The sequence below is a fragment of the Apodemus sylvaticus genome, chromosome 1 (genome assembly GCF_947179515.1).
Source record: "Apodemus sylvaticus chromosome 1, mApoSyl1.1, whole genome shotgun sequence".
Taxonomy (NCBI): Eukaryota; Metazoa; Chordata; class Mammalia; order Rodentia; family Muridae; genus Apodemus; species Apodemus sylvaticus.
The window spans coordinates 85,063,926-85,085,601 of record NC_067472.1 but is presented as its reverse complement, the minus strand read 5'-3'; the positions used below and the strand labels follow the sequence as shown (position 1 = coordinate 85,085,601).

The 21,676-nt window shown below is 46.9% G+C and overlaps 1 protein-coding gene across 1 annotated transcript in view; it reads left to right on the top strand.

Moving 5' to 3' along the window:
• Vwa3a (von Willebrand factor A domain containing 3A) overlaps positions 1 to 21,676 on the top strand; it is a 49,549-nt gene that overhangs the window by 9,817 nt on the left and 18,056 nt on the right. The window contains exons 5-18 of the mRNA XM_052174912.1: positions 3,887 to 3,985; positions 4,867 to 4,973; positions 7,309 to 7,434; positions 8,076 to 8,184; positions 8,359 to 8,424; positions 10,454 to 10,579; positions 11,033 to 11,168; positions 11,270 to 11,373; positions 13,376 to 13,456; positions 13,834 to 13,928; positions 15,136 to 15,255; positions 17,832 to 17,906; positions 18,097 to 18,241; positions 19,825 to 20,020. Coding sequence (XP_052030872.1) covers positions 3,887 to 3,985; positions 4,867 to 4,973; positions 7,309 to 7,434; positions 8,076 to 8,184; positions 8,359 to 8,424; positions 10,454 to 10,579; positions 11,033 to 11,168; positions 11,270 to 11,373; positions 13,376 to 13,456; positions 13,834 to 13,928; positions 15,136 to 15,255; positions 17,832 to 17,906; positions 18,097 to 18,241; positions 19,825 to 20,020 — 1,585 coding nt within the window. The remainder of the gene's footprint in view (positions 1 to 3,886; positions 3,986 to 4,866; positions 4,974 to 7,308; positions 7,435 to 8,075; positions 8,185 to 8,358; positions 8,425 to 10,453; positions 10,580 to 11,032; positions 11,169 to 11,269; positions 11,374 to 13,375; positions 13,457 to 13,833; positions 13,929 to 15,135; positions 15,256 to 17,831; positions 17,907 to 18,096; positions 18,242 to 19,824; positions 20,021 to 21,676) is intronic.

Sequence of the window (21,676 nt, the reverse complement as noted above, 5' to 3'; positions counted from 1 at the left end):
ATTGTGTACACTACACGCACATGCACAGTAGATGCCCTCAGAGAACAGAGGGCACTGACTCTCCTGGAGCACAGAGCACAGGTAATTGTGGTGTGGATGCTGAGAGCTAAACACCAGTCCTTTGGAAGAACAGGAAGCACTCTTAGCCACTGAGCCGTTTCCTCCAGCCTCTCTTTTTATAGATTTTTTTAAATTATTATTTTCTGTATATGGATGTTTTGTCTGTAAGCATATCTATGTACCACTGGTGTGCCTGGTCCCATGGAGGCTAAAAGAGGACATCAGGTTCCCTGGAACTGGAATTGCAGACAGTTTTGTAAGCCACCATGTGGGTGCTGGAAATGAAGCCCAGGTCTTCTGGAAGAGCAGCCAGTGCTCTCAATAGGAAGCTATCTCCCCAACCCCATCCTTCCAATCTGCTCCCTCTGTGTTTCAAAGGCAAGAGTGGAGCTCTGATTTTTAACTTCTGATTCCTGGAGAGTTGGCAATGCCCTGGGGAGACTACACCTTCATTTGAGTCATGAATATTTATGGGATAAATATCAGGCACTGTTACAGAATAAAGGGTATGAACAGGAGGCTGGGCCTTCCTGGGGCTCCTCCGTGGAGGAGGACAGGGAAGAAGTAAGCTGACAGCTCGTCCTCAAGACCAGTTTGTAATAGTTCTGTACAGAAAAATGAACTAGTAGGAAGCACTGAGTGTGTCAGAGGGAGGATACTCTGCAGAGGTCAGGGGAACTACTGCAATTTGTCTAGGCTCCGCCCCACAGTTACCTGGCAACAGCCAGGTGTGCCTGACTCTTTATAAAAGGGGCTGCTTGCCCCTGTCTCCTCTCTCTCTCTCTCTCTCTCTCTCTCTCTCTCTCTCTTTCTCTTTCTCTTTCTCTTTCTCTTTCTCTCTCTTTCTCTCTCTCTCTCTCTCTCTCTCACTCCTGCTCCTTACCCTCTTTCCCCACTCACCTCCCCCATCTCCTCTCCCCACCCCTTCCCTCAACTCCCCTCCCCATGCCCTGAATAAACTCTATTCTATACTCTACCATCATGTGGCTGGTCCCTCAGGGAGACTGGATGCCTCAGCATGGACCTGCAGAGGGACCCCCTTCCCCCACACCTGACTGCACATCCACCAAACATATTCCTTCTCTCTTTATCCTTTTATAAAACACAACAACTACTCTGAAGAAGGGACACTGGAACAGATGACCAGTGAGCCAGTGAGGCAGAAAGTGGAGACTCCCAGGCAGAAAACCAGCAAGTCCAAAGGTCCCGAGACCTGTGGCATGCTCCAGAAGCAACAATCAGGGCAGTGTGTCAGGATGAAGAAAGCAGTGTGGAGAATGGGTATGAGGCTGGTCAGAAAGGTTCAGATGAGGGAAAGCCAAAGGGAAGGCTTTTAAACAGCACCAATGGTTCTAACGCATTTCAAAGGACCAGCCTGGCTGCTCTCTAGGTGAGTTGAGTGCACAGGAGGACACACAAGACAGGCCAGGTGACAACCATGGTGGCTTAGACTTAAGTACGGGCATAGATGGGCAGGCAGGAATTTGTGGATGGCTTGGACAGGATGGATCCAGGGTGCCCAGGCCAGTGCTGAAAGCCATTTTACTGAAATGTGAAAGGCTGAGGGAGGAACAGGTTTGGGGGAAACCAGGAGGCCTTGACTGGGATGTAAAAAGTAAGAGAGTCTCACCAAACATCCAGATGGGTGGAGAGCAGAGGTCAATGGCACAAGGCTGAAGTTCCAAAGATTCCCCTAGGTGACAGCCCTAGGTAGCTAAAGGCATTTAGACAAGAAACATGAGACTCAGGAGTTCAGGGGTTGGGGATTTAGCTCAGGGGTAGAGTGCTTGCCTTGCAAGCACAACGTTCTGGTTTCAGCCCTCAGCGTTATAATAAATAGATAAATAAGTACCTTATGGAATGAGGATGGGACAGTGGCTTCCAACTGATGTGTATTTAATGGTGACTCTGCTGTCACAGGGGCCATTAGGAAAGGCCTGAGGACATTCTTGGTTGTCACAGCTGCTATTGGCATCTAGTTTAGAAATATCCAAGGGTGCTGTTAAACACCCTGAAATGTTCAAGTCAGCTTCCCACAACAGAGAACCACCCAACCTCAAACATCCACCATGCCAAAGCAGGTGAGCCCAGATATAGATCATCAAGCTGAGAGTGAATGGTTGCTGTGACTTAAACTTTCCACATCACAATCCATCATAGAAGGAAGTCAGGGCAGGAACTGGGATGCAGACGTTGATGCAGAGACCATGAAGGAGTGCTGCTTCCTGGCTTGTTCCTCGTGGATGCCCTGCCTGCTTATTTATAGCACCCAAGATCGCATCCCAGGGGTGGCAGTACTCACAATGAGCCGGGTTCTTCCACATCAATCACTTGTTTTAAAAATGCACTTCAGGCTCATATGGAGGCATTTTCTCAGCTGAGGTTCCCTCATCTCGGAGACTCTAGCTTGTGTCAAATTGACATAAAAGTCAGCCAGCCCACCAACTTAAAAATCAGGGTTAGTATTTTATCACTGTGACGGAAGTACTTGGAGAGGAAGGGTGGAAGATTGACTTTAGCTTTTGGGTTCAAAGGTCTCAGTCCATCATTAGCTTTTTTTTTTTTTTTTTTTTTTTTTTTTTTTTTTTTTTTTTTGAGTCAGGGTTTGTCTGTATAGCCCTGGCTGTCCTGGAGCTCACTCTGTAGACCAGGCTAGCCTTGAACTCAGAAATCCACCTGCCTCTGCCTCCCAAGTACTGGGATTACAGGTGTGCGTCACCACGCCCGGCTCCATCATTAGCTTTTAAGTGTGTTGCTTGTAAGCTGTGATGAGGCAGACCACCATGGTGGGGAATTATAAAAGAGCAAAGATCATGTCAGCTGAGGCGGAGGGGAAAGGAGGAAGAAGAGAAAAAAGAAAAAGGAGAGGCGAAGGGGCACAGGACAAAATATAAACCCCGAGGACACGAATGCCCAGTGCCCATGTTCCTTTAAGTAGGTCTCCTCCTTCAAAACTTTCCACCACCTCCCAACAGTAACCCGACGTTATGTCAATCTTAGATTAGGGCCGCCCTCTCATGGTGACGGGATCAGTCACCTGGGAACCAAGCTTAAACACGTGAGCCTTTAGGAGAACACTTTTGTAGGAAGTCTTTAGGGCAGGACCCCATAGTCTGCCTCTCGAGGAAGACAGAGTCTCACTCTGTAGCCCAGGCTGGCCTTAAGCTCACAAAAACCTTCCTGCCTCAGCCTCTCAAATACTGAATTGGAGGCCTGACCCACCGTGACTGGGTGAAAGTCTGCATCTCTAATGAGCCCTCAGGTGATGGTCGGTAGCAGTTTCCTAGGATGCTGCAGTGGTTATTTACAATTTAAAATTAAGAAGAGGGTCTGCCTAACAAGGCCCACATGCCATGTGCTGACAGACTGACAGACTGTCATGGCCCAACTGTACTGTCAGCTACTTGGAGTTCAAGGAAGCTGAGTATGTAGATTTGATCTTAGGTTCTGTGAAGATGGGGATCACTAATCCCCTTCACAAGTGTGGCTTCATAAGAAGAGGGAGCTGAGAACTGAACTTGAGTCTCAGACGCGGGGAGGGACGAGTAGCTCTAATTGGACACAGAGAACAGTATAGGAAGGAGAACTTAAGTCTTGTGAGATAGGCAATAATCTAACCTGCTTGTAAGGTAAGAGAGAGTGCACAGACAAACGCAGGAGTACTGACAGGAGCCCCGTAGGGCAGGGCCTCAACACAGGCCTTTTCTCTTGTAGAATGGGGCTCCCGCCTTGTCTCTTTCAGTTGTGAAGAGAGGGGTTGCTCACACCTCTGCCTTAGAAGTGGGGAGCTGGGCTGTTTGTTTGCACATTTCCTCTCTGGTTTTAGGCATTTGGCCTCATCAAGGGATCAAGAGTGGGCCTCCTCATAGATTCCTCACAGGTCAGCGGTGGCCCTCAGCCAGAGGAATTCCAAAATGACCTCGCAGTAAGTCTCTAGCATGAAGCGTACCTTTCCAGCCTCCCACTTCCCCAGCCTCCTGACCTGCAGGACAAACGCTTTGTTTACAGCAAATGCAAAACAGGGCCATTCACAAAGAACAGTTCTCACTCAATTAGCACCTTTCTGGGAAGATCTGTGTCAAATTCTGTAAAAGTTCACCACAGACTCATTTTCACTTGCAGTGTGAACTTCTAGTATTCCCACAGCGAAATCCTCCCAGTCAGACACCCGCAACCCCTGCAAAAGCCCAGATTCCCTCAAGACAGGAGGGACTGGAGGCTGTGGGGCTGAGGGGACCATGGTCTAGCACAGCCCTGGACTCCTGGCCTTTTTCAGATGGGGAAACTTATTCTGGTTGCTTTGACTTTTCCAAAACAGAAAGTGGAGTCAAATCTCAGCTACATCCACCCGTTCCAGGCTATGTGGCCCTGGTAGCGCCTCCATAAAGCAAAGGAGACAATATGGCCACCATACACCACTGGCAGGTTAAGAGGACTTTCTGCAAAGCCCTCTAGAGCTACAGCTAGCAGAGAGAGAGAGAGAGAGAGAGAGAGAGAGAGAGAGAGAGAGAGAGAGAGAGAGAGAGAGAGAGAGAGAGAGAGAGGAGAGAGAGAGAGGAGAGAAGAGAGAGAGAGGTAATGTGGAAGGTGCTTCTCTGTGGGAATGTTTATTGTCTGGGATAGGCACCAACCACATTAGCTACAGCTTGTATTTTATGAAGGTCAGGCAGAGCTTTAAGAGGCTCCATGGGGGGCAGCAGTCTCCAACTCAACTCCACCACGAGGGAGGGCAGCTTATACTAGAGGGAGTAGCTAGGTTCCACAGAGCGCTGGCTCTCTGAGCCATTCCTATCCTTTTATCCACAGAGTCTCATTGATGAGCAGCTGAGCCACAAGGAAAAGCTGTATGTCCTGTCCTTCGGTGTCACCACCCGCCTCCTCTGGCCGACCCCTGTGGAAGTCAGCACTTCCACGTGAGTAGCTGCCAGGACTCCACCAGGATATACACTTGTTCGGGTTCACTGGAATGTTTGTGTGTGTGTGTGTGTGTGTGTGTGTGTGTGTGTGTGTTTGTGTGTGTGTGTGTGTGTGAGAGAGAGAGAGAGAGAGAGAGAGAGAGAAGAGAGAGAGAGAATTAGAGTCTAGTGTAGCCCAGGCTGGCCTCAAGCTTGCTATGCAGTTGAGAATGGCCTTGAATGTCTGGCCTTCCTGCTTCTACCTCCTGAATGCCGGGGTCACAGGCGCACACCTGGTTTATGAGATGCTAAGGATGAAAACCATGGCTTTATGCATGCTGCGCAAACACTACCCATTGAGTTCTGTCTCTAACACTTCACTGAAGTTAAGATGCAAATCCCCACACCACATAGATGGGAGAGCACACAACAATGTGTCAGCGACAGTTAGAAAGATGGAACCAGCTCTCCTCCACAAGCTCTTCCAAAATAAAGGATAAGACCACCATAGGACAGCTCACTGCTTTTTCCTTTATTATTTCCTATTTTTATTTTTGATGATCTGGAGATGGAACCAGACCTTGAACATGCTGGCCGAGTGCTCTGCTACTGAGCTGCACCCCCAGCCCCAAACATCACTTTTATGCGGCAAACTAGAAATGATAGCTTTATTACTATAAAAAAAAATACAGGCATGTTTTAAATAAACCAAACAATCTGAATGGATAAATAACAGTGCAAGAATGTCCCTTATAATGCCACTTCTACTCTTACTGCCCAATGATATTTTATGTCTGTTTCCACAGATGGGCTACACACACACATCTGTGTTCCATCTGACTTAGGCAGAAACAAGACAAGTGGGCCTAGTGGTGCATGTCTGTATCCCCAGCTGATCCCCAGCTGAGGCAGAAGGATTACATGTTTAAAGTCAGCCTGAGCTAGAGTTGCTAGCCTGGGCAACTTACTTAGACCCTTGTCTCAAAATAGAAATTGAGAGTAAATGGAGGGTAAAGGACATGTGGTTTAGAGCCTTTGGAGAGTCCAGAGATCAACTCTATGTTTATGTCAACATCTGGCTCCCAGAAGAGCGATGGGTAAGCCTCAGCTCCTGGTGCTCAAGTAGCAGAGCTGTTAAGGACTCAAGCTCCAGGGCCGGGGTTGGTATAAAATCCCAATCTAATCAGTTCTCTGTGTGCATGCCGGGTTAGGCACGTTCTAACTCCAAGTCTGAGTCTCATCTCTAAAATGTAAATAAATGTATCCACCTCAAGAGTTATGGTTAGACTTAAGTGTGCTAACATTTGTCTGGGCCCAGCGCCTTGTAAAAGTCCTAAAGACTCAATCACATATCATGGAAGGACATTTGGTAAACATCATATCTGATATGGTCCCATAAAATTATAATGGAACTGGGTGTGGTGGTGCTGGCCTTTAATTGCAGCATTCAAGAGGCAGAAGCAGGCAGATCTCTGTGAGGTTGAGGCCAACCTGGTCTACATAGAGAGTTCAAGACTAACCAGGGATAGAAGGAATGAAGAAAGGAAGGAAGGATAATGGATGGATGGATTGATGGATGGATGAATGGATGGATGGATAGATAGATGGATAAATGGATGGAGAGAGGGAGGGAGGGAGGAAGAAGGAGAGAGAGAGAGAATGATGATGATGATGATGATGATGATGATGATATGCCTAAAATAAAAATAACCAAAGATAACAGAGCTGAACATTTCCTATCTTGTCAGAGCTGCTGTGCTGCCAGCCATATAGAAACCGAACAGTGCAGTTCAGTGTGTGATACTTGATAATAAGAGTAATCGGCCATCTTCCTAGTTGGTCTATCTACTGTAACCATGCTTATTCCCCCTGATCCTAGGGATGTTACCCAGGGCCTCATGCATGCTGGGTAACACCTCTCCTAACTACCCTACACCCCCAGCCTACACTTTTAACTAACATTTTAGAGAGCTCCCTTTCTATTTATGACAAAGGCTTGCTGTAAAATAGTACGGGGTGTGACACCACTGCAGCCCCGTCTCACACTCACCTCATCTCCTTCAAGGCCTTACTTTCCCTCATGGTTGCTTTCCCTCCTGCCGTTCTGTGCATCACAGTCCTAGACGCAATAGGCTGTACCGCAGATATACCCCATGGCCCAGGTATGTGGAAGGCCGAGCCATCTAGGTTTGTCCAGTTACATTCAGTGATGCCACCCAATGGCAAGTCCACAGTTTGAGCATCCTGTTCACGCATGGAGCCTCAAAGGCTATTGCCAGGTCCAAGAGAACCTTGAAGAACCGGGTTGTTAAGCCGCAGGTGGCTGTAGTTAGTTTGCTGTGTTTCCTTCCAGCCTCCAGAAACTCAAGCTCTGGGTAAAGACACTACAGCCCGAGGGAAGCAGCAATCTGCTCCAAGCCTTGAAGAAAGTCTTTGCTCACAAGGAACTGGATTCTCTGGTGATCGTATTGAGAAGCTGGTAGGTCTCCCTTCTTACTAAGCACATGGCTGATGACTCAAGCAGTGTCCAAGAAAAAGAAAATTTCACCAAGCATGATGCGTCACACATACTTGGAAGAATAATTACGTCCATAGGCCACCCAGGGACATTTAGGCAGGGGAGCCAGGGCTGGCTGGCTAGGGCTGCTGTCCACCCAGCCCTGCATCTTACTCGGGTGACTTGGGACACAGGTGATCAGTTAAGAATGAGTAAAGGGGCTGGGAAGGTAGCTCCGTGAAGTGCTTGCAGGCTGGAGGACCGTTTCCGCTGAACTCACGGAAAAACAAAAATGAAAAACAGAATCATTGCATACCTGTAATCTTAGCATTGGGAAGGCAGAGACAGCAACAACTGGTGCTTAGGGAGAGACCTATCTCAGAAAAGAATGTAAAGAGTGGTGTTGGAAGGCACAAGACATGGCCTCCACATGCACACATATATGAGTGTACAATCACATATATGAACATGTGCATGCGCGCGCGCGCGCGCACACACACACACACACACACATACACACCACACACACATATTTTTCCCTGGAAAATATCATTTCAATCTGGGATGTTTACAGCACAGTTTCAGTGGGAATAACCACACCTTCTCTTCTGTCTGCTCCCCAGTCCAGATCAGCCTTCTGAATTCCTGTCTGATTTCATCCAGCAGTCCACTCTGGGACGGAGTCTCTTCATTCATGTAACCACCTACAAATGTGATGATCACGTGCCTTCTGTGAGTGTCTGAATTGGCCCCCAAGCTGTGGACTAGAACACACCTCTCACAATTGCACCTTCTTTCCCATGGGTAAACAGGAAGTGTGGGAGGGTCTGAAGACTCAACCAAGGAAAGATTTGTTAAAACAGCTGTATGGGTTTGCCACCATGACTGACTGTCACCATCCCCCAGGCTGTTCTGAAGAACCTCACAGATGCCCTTGGGGGCTACTACCACTGCTACAGCCCAGAATCAGAGGTAAGCCTTCCGAAGACCTGCTGGACACACTCCCTGCTTCAGGGCTGTTCCTTGGGGATCTGCCCGGCGCAGACTATGCCATGAGCTTGCTTTCCCTACTGATAACATCCTTGCCTTTCACGTTCAGTGACTTGAACCTGTAAAATCATAGGACCCTGACAGTGTGGGAAGAACAGGGATAAGATTAAGTCATAGGCTCCACAGGCAGCTCATCTGTGGAGTTGCCTGTTCTGAGCATTTCACCTAAGTGGAAGCACGCATGTCTGTTCCCTCCTCTCTCACTTAGCATTAAACGTTGTGGCCACTGCAATACTTCACTTTTATGGATGAGAGCCATTCTGTTGTCTGAATGATCAATTGTGCTTATCCCTTCATCTGTTGACGAACCTTGGGTTTCCCACTTTTTGGTTATGTAGTGAATGCTGCTGCTATGAAGCAGTACAGGACACAAGTCTCTGTGTTTGGTAATCTAGTGCAGAGCTAAAGTAGACCCTCTGGGTCCTGTGGTAATTCCAGCTTTGATTTTTTGCTGTTGGTAATGTGCAATGTGGTTTTTTGTGTGTGTTTGTTTGTTTTGGTTGAAGTTTTTCTTGTGTTTGTCTTAAAGACAAAATCTGGAGCTAAAGATATGTCTCAGTGGTTAAGAGCACTGGCTGCCTTTCCAGAGGGCTTGGTTCAATGTCCAGCACCCTCAAGTGGCTTATCACTGTCTATAACTCCAGCTCCAAAAGATCTAATGTCTATTCTGACCTTCAAAAACACCAGGCACTCACATGGTGCACAAACATACATGCAGGCAAAATGCTATATACATAAAATAAAATAAAAATTTAAAAGACGCCGGGTAGTGGTGACGCACGCCTTTAGTCCCAGCACTTGGGAGGCAGAGGCAGGCAGATTTCTGAGTTCGAGGCTAGCCTGGTCTACAGAGTGATTTCCAGGACAGCCAGGGCTACACAGAGAAACCCTGTCTCGAAAAACCAAAATAAATAAATAAATAAATAAATAAATAAATAAATAAATAAATATAAATAAAAGGCTTACTCTCACACTATAGCCCAGGCTAACCTCAAACTCATAGCAATCTTCCTGTTTCTGACTCCTGAATTCTAGGATTGCAGGTGTGTAGCACCAGACTCAGTTCTCTGTGGGGTTCTGAAATGTAGTATTACTATGTAGCCCAGGCTAGCCTTGTACTTAGCAATCTCCTTGCCTCTGCCTCCCAAGTGCTAAAAGTATGGGTGGCCACTAATACCTTTGGAGTCTATGTTTGGTTTTTTGAGAAACCTATTAACTGTTGCCATAGCAACTATAATATCCTCCATTCTGATCAACAGTAGACAAGTGTTCTAACTACCCCTTCCCCAGTAATATTTGTTATTTTAAAATTATTAGGCGTGTGTATATGTGCACACACGTGTTGGGGGGGGGGACTCATATACCAAGGCATGTTTGTGAGGGTCCAAAGACAACGGAATAGAGTTAACTCTTTCACCTTAATGTGGATTCCAGGGATCAAACTCAGGCTTGCAGAGCATGTAACTTTCCTGACTGAACCATCTTGCCATATCCATTTTTAAAATTGCTATTGATGTCATCTTGGCTATCCCAGAGGATGTAAAATGTTCCTTTTGTGTGTTTGTGGGGCAGTGGTCTTTCTACACAAGCCCTGGCTGTCCTAGAACTTACTATGTAGACCAGGCTAGCCTCGAATTCATAGAGAATCTCCCTCCTGCTCCCTCCCAAGGGCTGGAATTAAAAGTGTACACCACACCTGGCTTAAAATGTTCCTTTTTAAAGTTAGACAATCTTCCAGTGGTTTAGAATTCCGCAGGTCAGTATACACAGGACAGCATGCATTGGGGGGCCCTGTCTCGAGTATGGACCTTGGTTTATTATTACCCCAGTTTTAAAAAGACAGACAGTCACTCCGCTGTGGGAACTGACTTGGCTGCTTGCCTTCTCTTACCCTGGCAACTACTGACATCCCCGTGATTTCTGAATCACTCATTGTCTCCATCACCCCCAGCTCTATACCAGTAGGGACGTGGATGAGCTCCTGGCAGAGACCCGCAAGGCTCAAGGCCTCCTCAGACAGGTGCAAGCCCTGTGTCACAGCAGCCCATGTGAAGAGCTGTCCTGCATGATCAACGAAGTAGGTGGCACTCGATTATGAATGTCTGGGATTGCCTTTCTGTGACTGACACACTAGCTGTATGAATTAACCTCTTGGGGCCTTAGTTTTTCACTTTAAAACTGTGCATAACAGGAGGCAGGGCCAGGTCAAGGCTCCCTTGGTGACTTGGGGGACTGGTCACTTAAGTTTTCAGAAGCCTCATGATCTAAGCCCATGGACAGACTTGTCATCTTGGGTCCTAGGCATAGGGGAAAGGTAGACAAAGGGGAAAGGTGCAGGTTTCTGGAGACCTTTTCCTGTCCCCGGGAAATTCAGAAAAGCCTCAGCGCTGGGGGTACGGATGCTGGGAGAGGACAGCAGACTTGCCTTCAACCCACCTGCTGAAGCACCACACAGGCAGCCGGTGAATGGGGAAGAGCTCACTAGCTCTAAAGTGTGCTCGTGTGACGGGAGTTTTTAAATTGCATGTAGATCTCTCTAGAGCTCACCAAAGGGCCGTTCACCAGTCTCTTGCCTAAACCTCCAAAGCATGAAGCTCCTCTCACAATCAAGTTCCCAGACTTGGACAAGACTTCTGCAGAATGGCTGAAGATCAATGGTCTAAAAGGTAATACATCCCCAGAAAGGGCAGGACCCAGCTGGCTGGCCAGGCTGGGAACCTTCAAGGCTTCCCAGACAATACCTCAAAACTAACATTTTTTTTTTCAGCCAAGAAGTTAAACCTTTATCAGGTTCTGGCACCCAACGCCTTCAATCCTGTGGAAGAATTTGTGCCTATTCTCCAGAAAACAGTAGCAGCTACTATCCACGAGGTAGTTCAATGTCAAGTTTCTCTCCAGGGCCCTGCAGGGTGCTCCCTGTGCTGCTGCTTCCTATCCTGTTATGTCAGACAACGGAAGCCATAGGCATAGCCAGACAAGCATGAATGGGCAGGTCTGTGGGATTCAGGCTTTCCACCCAGGACTCAAAATGCTTATATAATCCAGTGTAATGAGGCTGGAGATGCATCTCAGGATGGAGTATCTTCAACATGCACGAAGCCCTGAGCTCGGTAACCAGCACCAAAGTATAAATAAACAAACCAAAAGCATCTACCATGACCGCTGGTTTTCAGAGATCTGAAAATGGAGGCTGAAAAGATAGCTTAGTCTATAGAATGCTTGCAAACACAAAAACCTGAGTTTGAAAATGCCAGACATGGTAGTCACATATACTTTTAATCCCAGGACAGGGAAGGTAGAAACAGGAGGCTCCCTGGGCTCCCTGGCAGACCAATCTGTCCTTGTTAGTGAGCTCCAGGAGGTGAGTGGGGTTCCTGAGGAAGGTACTGAAGGTTGTCCTTGATACCATGGCCATCTCCTCCGTCAATGTTGTCCTCTACCCCACTCAAATAGGACAGACTTGATTTTTTGTTGTCCTCACTGCCTTGCACACACTTATACAGTGGCTGCTAGAACACATTTCTTCATATAGAGCCCTACAAAGTATGAACCTTTAAAAGGCTCTCTTCTCTGAGTCTGTCCTCAAGTCTAGTATAAGCAGTCAATGAATGTTCCCTGGATGGTTGAGTGATGGATGAATGAAAGAAAAGCTGGAAAGGAGGGAGAGAGTGACGTGTATTTGGATGGATGGAAAATTGATGAAGATTCATAGAAAAGTAGATGACTAGATGGATAAATATATAAAATGATGAATGATTAGATGGATGGGTGGGTGAATTGGTAAATGGAAATAATTGATAAATAAGTGGAAATGTAGATGGGTGGTCGGTTGGGTGGATGGATGGATAGATGCATGGATGGATAGATGCATGGATGGATAGATGCATGGATGGATAGATAGATAGATAGATAGATAGATAGATAGATAGATAGATAGATAGATAGATAGATAGAAGTGTTAATGAATGAGTAGGAATGTAAGTGGAAATGGAAGGAAATTGAAACAGGAAAAAGGATGGAAGGGGAAAGTGGGAAGATAGATTAACAGAAAAAAAAAGAAAATACAAAAAGATGAAAGAAAAATTCAAGAAAGGATGGAAAATGGCAGAGTAGAAGAATGGGATAAGAGATAAACCAGAACAATGATTAGAAAAATGTATAGAAAGATGGAAAGGAAGGAAAAGAGAGACATGGGAAATGGACAGCACTGGTAATACATAGATGACTAACCTAAATGCAGCCACAGATAAAGATGATGGTTTAATGGAGTGTGACCAAACAGGATAACAAGTAGGTATTGAGTATCTATAAGGCCTGTCTGGATTCTCAAGTGTAAGAAATCTCTGTGTGTGTGTGTGTGTGTGTGTGTGTGAGAGAGAGAGAGAGAGAGAGAGAGAGAGAGAGAGAGAGAGAGAGAGAGGAGAGAGTGTTTGAGACAGGGTCTTAATGTGTAGCCTGACTAGCCAGGAGCTTGATTTGCCTGCCTGCTTCTACTTCCTGAGTGCTGGAATTTAAGGCATGTGTCACCACACCTAGCTGCCAGTGTGTTTTAATATCTCTGATTCTTCTCCATGCTCCACAATCCTCCACCTGTGTGTTAGTGGCTTTGATATTCAGAGGAGTCTCACCCCCACCCCCAAGAAGGTATCTGGCTTGCTGTTAGGCATGGCTCATTCAGGATATCCCAAAGGCTTCAGACAAGACCAAGTAGTGGCATATGTGTGGGTGGGTAAGGAAATCTGACTTCAGACGTGCTCAGGACTGGTTTATCTCTCATGCATGGGAGCCGGAGAGCCCAGTACCCAACTCAACTGCATTTCCCATTCATGCCTCTGCTTACCTGTTCTCTATTCTGCCCAATGCCTGAGTGCAGAAAGCAATGGTACAATTTGAATGGCATGACGGAACAATGAAGAATATCCATGTGGACCCACCCGTCCTCTTTGAGTACCAGGTGAGTAATGGGCCCAGTCCGTCCGAATATGGATAGCAGGAAGGTACTTTGTGCGGTTTAGACAGCAAGCCATTGACCAGATTCCCTGTGTGTTCTTCCTATGGGCTCCTCTTTAGATAGGGACTTGTATGCCACAAACAAGAGTCTCTGGACTTTCGAGATGCTATCTGTCTTGTCCCACATTTGAAGGAAATACTTAAAGGCTCTTCCCTTCCTAGTCGTATGATGGACTTGCACCTTCCCTAACAAAATGTTTATCCTGCCTGTATGCAGCATTTCCAGAAGCTGTCTGGAGTGCTTTTCCTCCTTAGTGCTTTTTCCCAGGCTTTCGTCAGCACCCTTGGCATGGTCACTCATGGTGGCCCATGCTTTTACAGAAGCAGCTCGGGAAAGCTGTGCAGATATATGAGAAGCGGCTCCAGTGGCTCTCCCTGACCAGCAGAAGAATCTGGGGCACTGTCTGTCAAAGAAGGTACTGATCATGCAAAACTTGCTCTTGTTCCTTGTGGGGTCTGGTGTGTGACTCCAGTTCATGCAGCTCATCTTCCCCGTGGGCAGCCTCGGAGCCAGCATCACTTACACCAACCGCCATCATTGTATCTCAAGATTCTTTGAGTTAGAAGCAACAGAGAGATGGATCTGGTGGTACACACCTGTTATTCCAGCTCCTGAAAGGTTGAGGCTAGGGGGTTTGAGGCTAATCTGGGGTATATGGTTAAGACCATGTCACCCCACACCCCACCCCCGAAAAGGAGGATAACTAAAGCTCAAAGTAAACAGAGAAGTCTGATGAAGGGAACTGAAAACTCTAGAGCACACTTAGCTGTGTGGCTGGATCCAGGGGGTCAACCTTGTCAAGAATCCCTCAGCTCTGCTTCCTCCCTGTGGGTTTTGTTTTCAGATAGGGTTCTCCCTCAGGTGGCATCACAGCCATGGAACCACTTTTCACCAGCTTTGCATGTCCAAGGCTTGAGCATCTGTGGGCCATCAAGCTGGCCAGGGAGGTGTGATATTCTGAATGCCCGGGATCAAATGCCCACTCTTGAATCATGGTGTGTGCCAGCTCCACAAAACTCATATTCACCGGTCAGTGGTGGCACACACCTTTAATCCCAGCACTTGGGAGGCAGAGGCAGTTGGATCTCTCAGTTTGAAGCCAGCCTGATCTACACAGAGTTCCAGGACAACAGAAAAACCTGTCTTGATGGTGGGGAGAGAAAGGGGGAAACACATACACTGATACAGTGCTGTTTTCCAAGGAGAGATGAGGATGCCGTTGCCAGAGAGGTGATGGAGGCTGAACGGGGGCAGGGGAGACACCCCAATATACCTTACTTGATGCTTATAATTGACTATAAGAATCTATTTGTAAGTGCTCTTCATAGAGACATACCAAAGGGAAGACAAGTTTTTTGACTTGAAAATCACCACATGCCATCCTCAACCCTTAAACCATCTCCACAACATTCCACTATAGAAGAAAGACATATGGTCCCACAACACCCTTAAACTTCTATTACAAACCTACTTCTGTCAGTCTCAAACCACAGAGATTCTTGGCCGTCTATGAGTTTGGCGAGCAAAAGCCCCCTGGAAAAATCTTTAAATAGTAAAATGGAATGGAACAAACATTATCTGAGAGATTCAGGTTGCCTCTTGAAGCTTGTGTTTCTCTTTAGGGTGGTTATACTGCTGGATGTCTCGGTGACCAATTCCATGTACATTATTCATATCCAGCACTCCCTGCGACTACTGCTAGAGGAGCAGCTGTCCAACAAAGACTACTTCAACATCATTGCGTAAGTCTCCAGAGTCCCCCATGGGTGGCCATCACCGGACTGAGAGGCTTCAGGCAGACAGCAGAACCACAGATGATGATGTTAGGAACATCCTAAGATGTGCATCAGTTTATCTGATTCGGGTGATCTTGTTTGGGGTCTTGAATAATTGAGTGGCTGCAGGTCTAATTGAGTGGCTGCAGGTCTATCCCATTGGGGGAAAGGTGGTAAGTGGCCCCAAAACACATGACTTGATAGGCCAGGGTAATGTAATCAGCCCATTGCCCCAGTTGGCTTTCAACCTGGTAAACTCAGCAGAGGAAGGGAGAGACCCTGCCATGCCCGTCTTGTTCTTAGCCTGCCTCTAACAAGAACGGCAAACACTTGGTACTCTGCTTCTATATTAAATTTTAATTTCAATCTATAAATAAATAGTATACAAAATTTGAAGCTACATATAGCTTCAGCTATAGTTTTAAGACTATCATTTTAAAATTATAATACGTAGTTCCTTCTTTAATATGTAGTTTCTAAAATATATATCCATTTTAAAATTATATATTTTATATTTCACATATTACATAGTAACTTTAAAAGTTTGTAATTTACAAATATGGTTTTAAATTAGATATACTATCATGGTAGCCTTTAATCCCAGCGCTTGGGAGGCAGATGCAAGAGGATCTCCGTGAGTTCAAGGCCAGCCTTGAAAGACTGAACAGAAACAAGCAGGTTATTAAGTCATACATGCAGAACAACTCCATTTCTAGAATTATATTTGCCTATACATCTTTAATGAAAAATATGCAATGAAGAATTGAAATTTAAGGGGAGTCAAGAAAACAAAAATGTTTTACTTCTTTGTATATTGTTGGATTTCTAACCCAAGTGCCACCGAAGGTTTGTGAGCTGACTCCCAGAGAAATATCACCACAGGTGGTGGGAGGAAAGCAAGAGAACCTTGCTGGGCAGAAACACAAAAGTGATGGGTTGAAGTGGGAAGGACAGCTAGAGCAGTGGGGTGCTGGAACAGTGGTAATGCTGGAACATGGGTGTGCTGGAGCAGTGGGGTTCTGGAGCAGTGGGGTGCTGGAGCAGTGGGGTTCTGGAGCAGTGGGGTGCTGGAGCAGTGGGGTACTGGAGCAGTGGGGTGCTGGAGCAGTGGGGTGCTGGAGCAGTGGGGTGGGTGCTAGAGCAGTGTGGTGCTGGAACAGTGGGGTGCTGGAGCAGTGTGGTACTGGAGCAGTGGGGTACTGGAGCAGTGGGGTACTGGAGCAGTGGGATGCTGGAGCAGTGGGGTGGGTGCTGGAGCAGTGGGGGGTGCTGGAGCAGTGGTAATGCTGGAGCAGTGGGGTGCTGGAGCAGTGGGGTGCTGGAGCAGCGGGGTGCTGGAGCAGTGGGGTGCTGGAGCAGTGGGGTGCTGGAGCAGTAGGGGTGCTGGAGCAGTGGGGTGCTGGAGCAGTGGGGTGCTGGAGCAGTGGGGTGCTGGAGTAGTGGGGTGCTGGAGCAGTAGGGGTGCTGGAGCAGTGGGGTACTGGAGCAGTGGGGTGCTGGAGCAGTGGGGTGCTGGAGCAGTGGGGTACTGGAGCAGTGGGGCGCTGGAGCAGTGGGGTGCTGGAGCAGTGGGGCGCTGGAGCAGTGGGGTGCTGGAGCAGTGGGGCGCTGGAGCAGTGGGGCGCTGGAGCAGTGGGGTGCTGGAGCAGTGGGGCGCTGGAGCAGTGGGGCGCTGGAGCAGTGGGGTGCTGGAGCAGTGGGGCGCTGGAGCAGTGGGGCACTGGAGCAGTGGGGCGCTGGAGCAGTGGGGTGCTGGAGCAGTGGGGCGCTGGAGCAGTGGGGTGCTGGAGCAGTGGGGGTACTGGAGCAGTGGTAATGCTGGGGCAGTAGGGTACTGTGGTGGTATGGCTTCTCCAGGGAGCTTGTCCATCATGTCAAAAGAAGAGAGACACTACTGGGAGATGAAGTAGCTTCCTAAAAGTCTTAAGAGTGGAGGGAGCACCACTGTACAGGGGTGATTGGGAAGAGGGGCACGGAATGTGTCTACTAAGGACTTTCATAGGCTTCTCAGAAGAGACTGGCACAAAGGAGGCCTAGGTTCAGTAAAAGGGAAAAGAAGGATACCTTGCCATCCATAAGAAAATAAATTCTCCTCTTGGGAATCTTCAGTTCTGCCGTGCAAAGAAGATGAGATCATGTGTATTTACAGAAAGGACCGTAGTTCAGCCTGAGAGGGAGGTGCACAGTGAGTGGAGCCCGGGCTTCAAGAGTCTCAAAGAAACAGTGAGGAGCTCTGGGGGGGAGGGGACAAAGATGTTTTTTTGCAGAGAAAGGAGACTTCAGAGTATTAGGAAGCAGTAGCCAAGACTGGCCCTTGCTTTGTCTCTGCTTGAGAATCCTGGCACTGTCCCACGCGGAGTGTGGGACACTAAGCTCTAATGGGTTATGACCAGAAAACCTTGTGACTACCCCGGGTCAGCAACATTCCAACATTTTGGGGGCTTACTGTCAGAATCTTGTGTACTTCAGGCCTGTGGATCCCAAAGAAGGGAGGCACAGAATGGACCTGTGTTCTACAAACAAACTCCTTTGCTTCCTCAAAGGTTTGGGAGCACGATTGAGAGCTGGAGGCCGGAGATGGTTGCTGTGAGCCATGACAACTTACAAAGAGCCTGGCGGTAGGTAACGGAGGGCAGAGCCTTTCTCTGTAGCTGTGTCTTATAGCTGCCCTGTGGCATTATCTTCCCGTCCCCCTCACTGCAGCCCCATCCACCTGCAGCCAAGGGCAGACATCAGAAACAACCTTCTTCTTGGGACCTCATGGCTTCCAAGGAGGCCCTCTCAAGCCTTATGTCCCTGCCTCCCCAGGTGGGCCCTAAGCCTGCAGTGTCAAGGAAGCAGAAATGTCCTCGGAGCCCTCAGGAAGGCCATAGAAGTGGATTTCAAGGACAAAACCAAACATGAGTCTCAGGGCATCTACCTCTTCACTGGGGGTGTCCCTGACCAAGATGTGGTGAGTAGCCCTCATCCTAGACACCTATTGTCTCATTTGTTGCTGAGATAGGGTCTCACTATGTGGTCCTAGCTGGCCTGGAATGTACTTATGTAAACTAGGCTGGCCGAGAACTTACAGAAGTAAGTCCACTGCCTCTACCTCCCAAGGGCTGAGATTAAAAGCGTGAGCCACCATGTTTATTTTCCTCTTGTTTTTTATTTTCTGTGGTGTTGAATATGAACTTCAGGCCCTTGCTTTTGCTAGGCAAGCATTCTACTGCTGAGCCACACCCCCAACCCAGCATGCTTATCTGAGCTACCTCTTTTTTTTTTTTTTTTTTTTTTTTTTGGATTTTGGTTTTTTGGAGACAGGGTTTTTCTGTATAGCCCTGGTTGTCCTGGAACTCACTCTGTAGACCAGGCTGGCCTGGAACTCAGAAATCCACCTGCCTCTGCCTCCCAGAGTGCTGGGATTACAGGTGTGCGCCACCACCACCCGGCGAGCTACCTCTTCTTAAATACAAGTACCTGAGGAAACTGTATTTAAGCACAGCTCCTGGCTCAGCAGGTCTCAGGTGGGCCTGACCACTCCCAGCATGTCCACGCTCCTGCATACAGACCACAGTAGATATGACTAGGCTTTCAGGGCCAAATCCTACCGTACCCTATTAACACATGGGAAGAAATCGTGTCCCAGGCTCATGTCTTTCTGACTTTGCATACAGAACTAGACCAAGCACACAGTAGGGCATCAAGAAAGATGATCAGAGGGATAGAAAGATAGCTCAGTAATTAAGAGCACCTACTACTTTTGTAGAAGACCCAAGTTCAATTCCCAGCACCCATGTCACAACAATGCTCATAACTGCAATTCCAGTGCCAAAGGATGTGATACCTTATTCTGGCCTCTGTGGGAACTTGCACTTACATGTGGTATACCCACCTCCCCACAACACACACACACACACACACACAAACACACACACACACACACATACACACATGCATACAACCTGACACACAATAATTTTTTTAATTTCTTAATGATTTTCTTTTCTTTTTTAAGATTTATTTATTTTTATGTGCATTGGTGCTTTAACTGCATATACATCTTTGAAGGTGCCACATCCTCTGGAACTGGAGTTACAGACAGTTGTGAGCTGTCACATGGGTACTAGAACTCAAACCCAAGTCCTCCGGAAGAACAGCCAGTCCTCTTACCCACTGAACCAACTCTATAGCCCCACAAAAATGTTTTTGTTTTTTAAAAGAAAAATGATCACTGGGGTGGTGGTGGTGCACACTTTTAATCCCAGCACTCAGGAGGCAGAGGCAGTCGGATCTCTAAGTTCGAGGCCAGCCTGGTCTACAGAGCAAGTATCAGAACAGCCAAGGCTTGAAAAACCAAGAGAAAGAAAGGAAAAGAAAAGGGAAAGGAAAGGAAAGGAAAGGAAAGGAAAGGAAAGGAAAGGAAAGGAAAGGAAAGGAAAGGAAAGGAAAGGAAAGGAAAAAGGAAAGGAAAAAAGATGATCTGCTGAACTATTGGAAGATCAGCAGCGCCAAGGCCTCAGGTGAGTACTTCCTGTCTTCTCTTCCCCATAGCACATAATCAGCGCCTATGTGGCAGAGGCCTGTGGGGGGTGCGACCTCCAGCTAAATGTCTGTCTCTTCTATGTGGGTGAGCCACAGATGGACACCACGCCCCCAGCCTGCTATGCCAGCCGTACTGACACTGCTACTGCCTACAAAGAGGTCGCTCAGGCTGCCTGTGGCCGCTTCCACTGGTTTGGAGAGACAGGTATGTGGGCCTTTCCTGGTCCTTTGCCTCTTTCTATCCAGACAGTGTCTCAGCACTGGCCTGGTTCCTTTCAACATTAAAATAGTGTCAAGAAGCAACATGTAAAAGTCATATTTATTAAATTAGGAGGGCTGGAGAGATGGCTCAGCTGTCAAGAGCACTGGCTGCTCTTCCAGAGGACGCAGGTTTGGTTCTCAGCACCCACGTGACAGCTCACAACCATCTGCAACTCCATTTTCAGGAGATACAATATTTTCTTCTGGCCTTTCAAGGCCTTTCTCACTAATGTGGTGCACAGACATACATGCAGGCAAAACACCCATACATGGAAAATAATAACACAATTTTAAAAATTAAATTTAGGAGGGCTGAGACACAGTTCAATGGGTAAAGGGACTTGCCACCAAGCCTGAGTTTAGTCCCTAGATCACACATAGTAGAAGAAGAAAATCAACTCCACAAGTAGTTCTCTGACCTTAACACATATGTTATGGCATGAACATGTATGTGAGTATGTACACACACATAAATAATATAAATTAAAACTAGGGGAAAGGGGTGTGGCTCAGTAGTTAAGGACACACTTACAACAACAGCATTTGTTGGCCCTAGAGTCCATCCCCAGCCCTCAGAAAGAAAAAAAAAGATGTTAAATGAATATTCTGGAAATGACTAGCAATGCTGTATGTAAATAACATGTATACACTTAGTACCACCGAATTTTACAGTTAAAGTGACTATGAGCAGAGGGTGTACAGTAGTGGGATTAGTCCTTTGTATGCCTGGGTTCAGTACCCAGTTCCTCCAAAAGCAAAATGGCAGACTTAATGTTGGATGTATTTTACTGCAATTTTTAACAGGTGAAGCCTTAAGTACTGCAGAAATCAGGACTGAGGTAGAGCTCAGTGATAGAGTACTTGCCTAGCATCCATAAAGCCCTGTGACAGATTTCCACACTGATGTGTGTGTCCGCATGTGTGTATGTAAGTGTGTTGCATGTGTGTGTATAATAGCACACACACACACACATACACACACACTAGATCTAGAACACATTGTAAAGATCCCTTAGATTTACAGTTCCCAAAGTCTGATATATTCAGAAATGACCCATAAAATATATGATACATGGAATACATGGAGCAAGCTTTCTCCTCCTCACTCTCTCTCTCTCTCTCTATATATATATATATAGAGAGAGAGAGATAGATAGATAGATAGATAGATAGAGATAGATAGATAGATATAGATATAGATATAGATTATATAGATATATAGATATATAGATATATAGATATATAGATATATATGCCAGTCTGGTCTACAGTGCAAGTTCCAGGACAGCCAGGGCTACACAGAGAAACTTTGTTATGGTGGGTGGTGGTGGAGGGAGAAGCAAATGAAATATAAAGCTGTATTAAATAAGTGATGGCTTAGGGGTATGCATATGAAAAAATCAGTACAATAACTTGGAGAGACTGAGCCTGAGACACACTAATTTTTTCCAGCCTCTATGACTCACAGGTGAAGTAACTTCCAGAGGCAGGGCCATACCTGTGGTCACAGTTGAAGGCATCACTTGGGTGCGAGCTCTAGAGAACTTTTCAGATCTTTCTAGCTATGATCTTGCTGGATCATATTTACAATCCTGGTGAT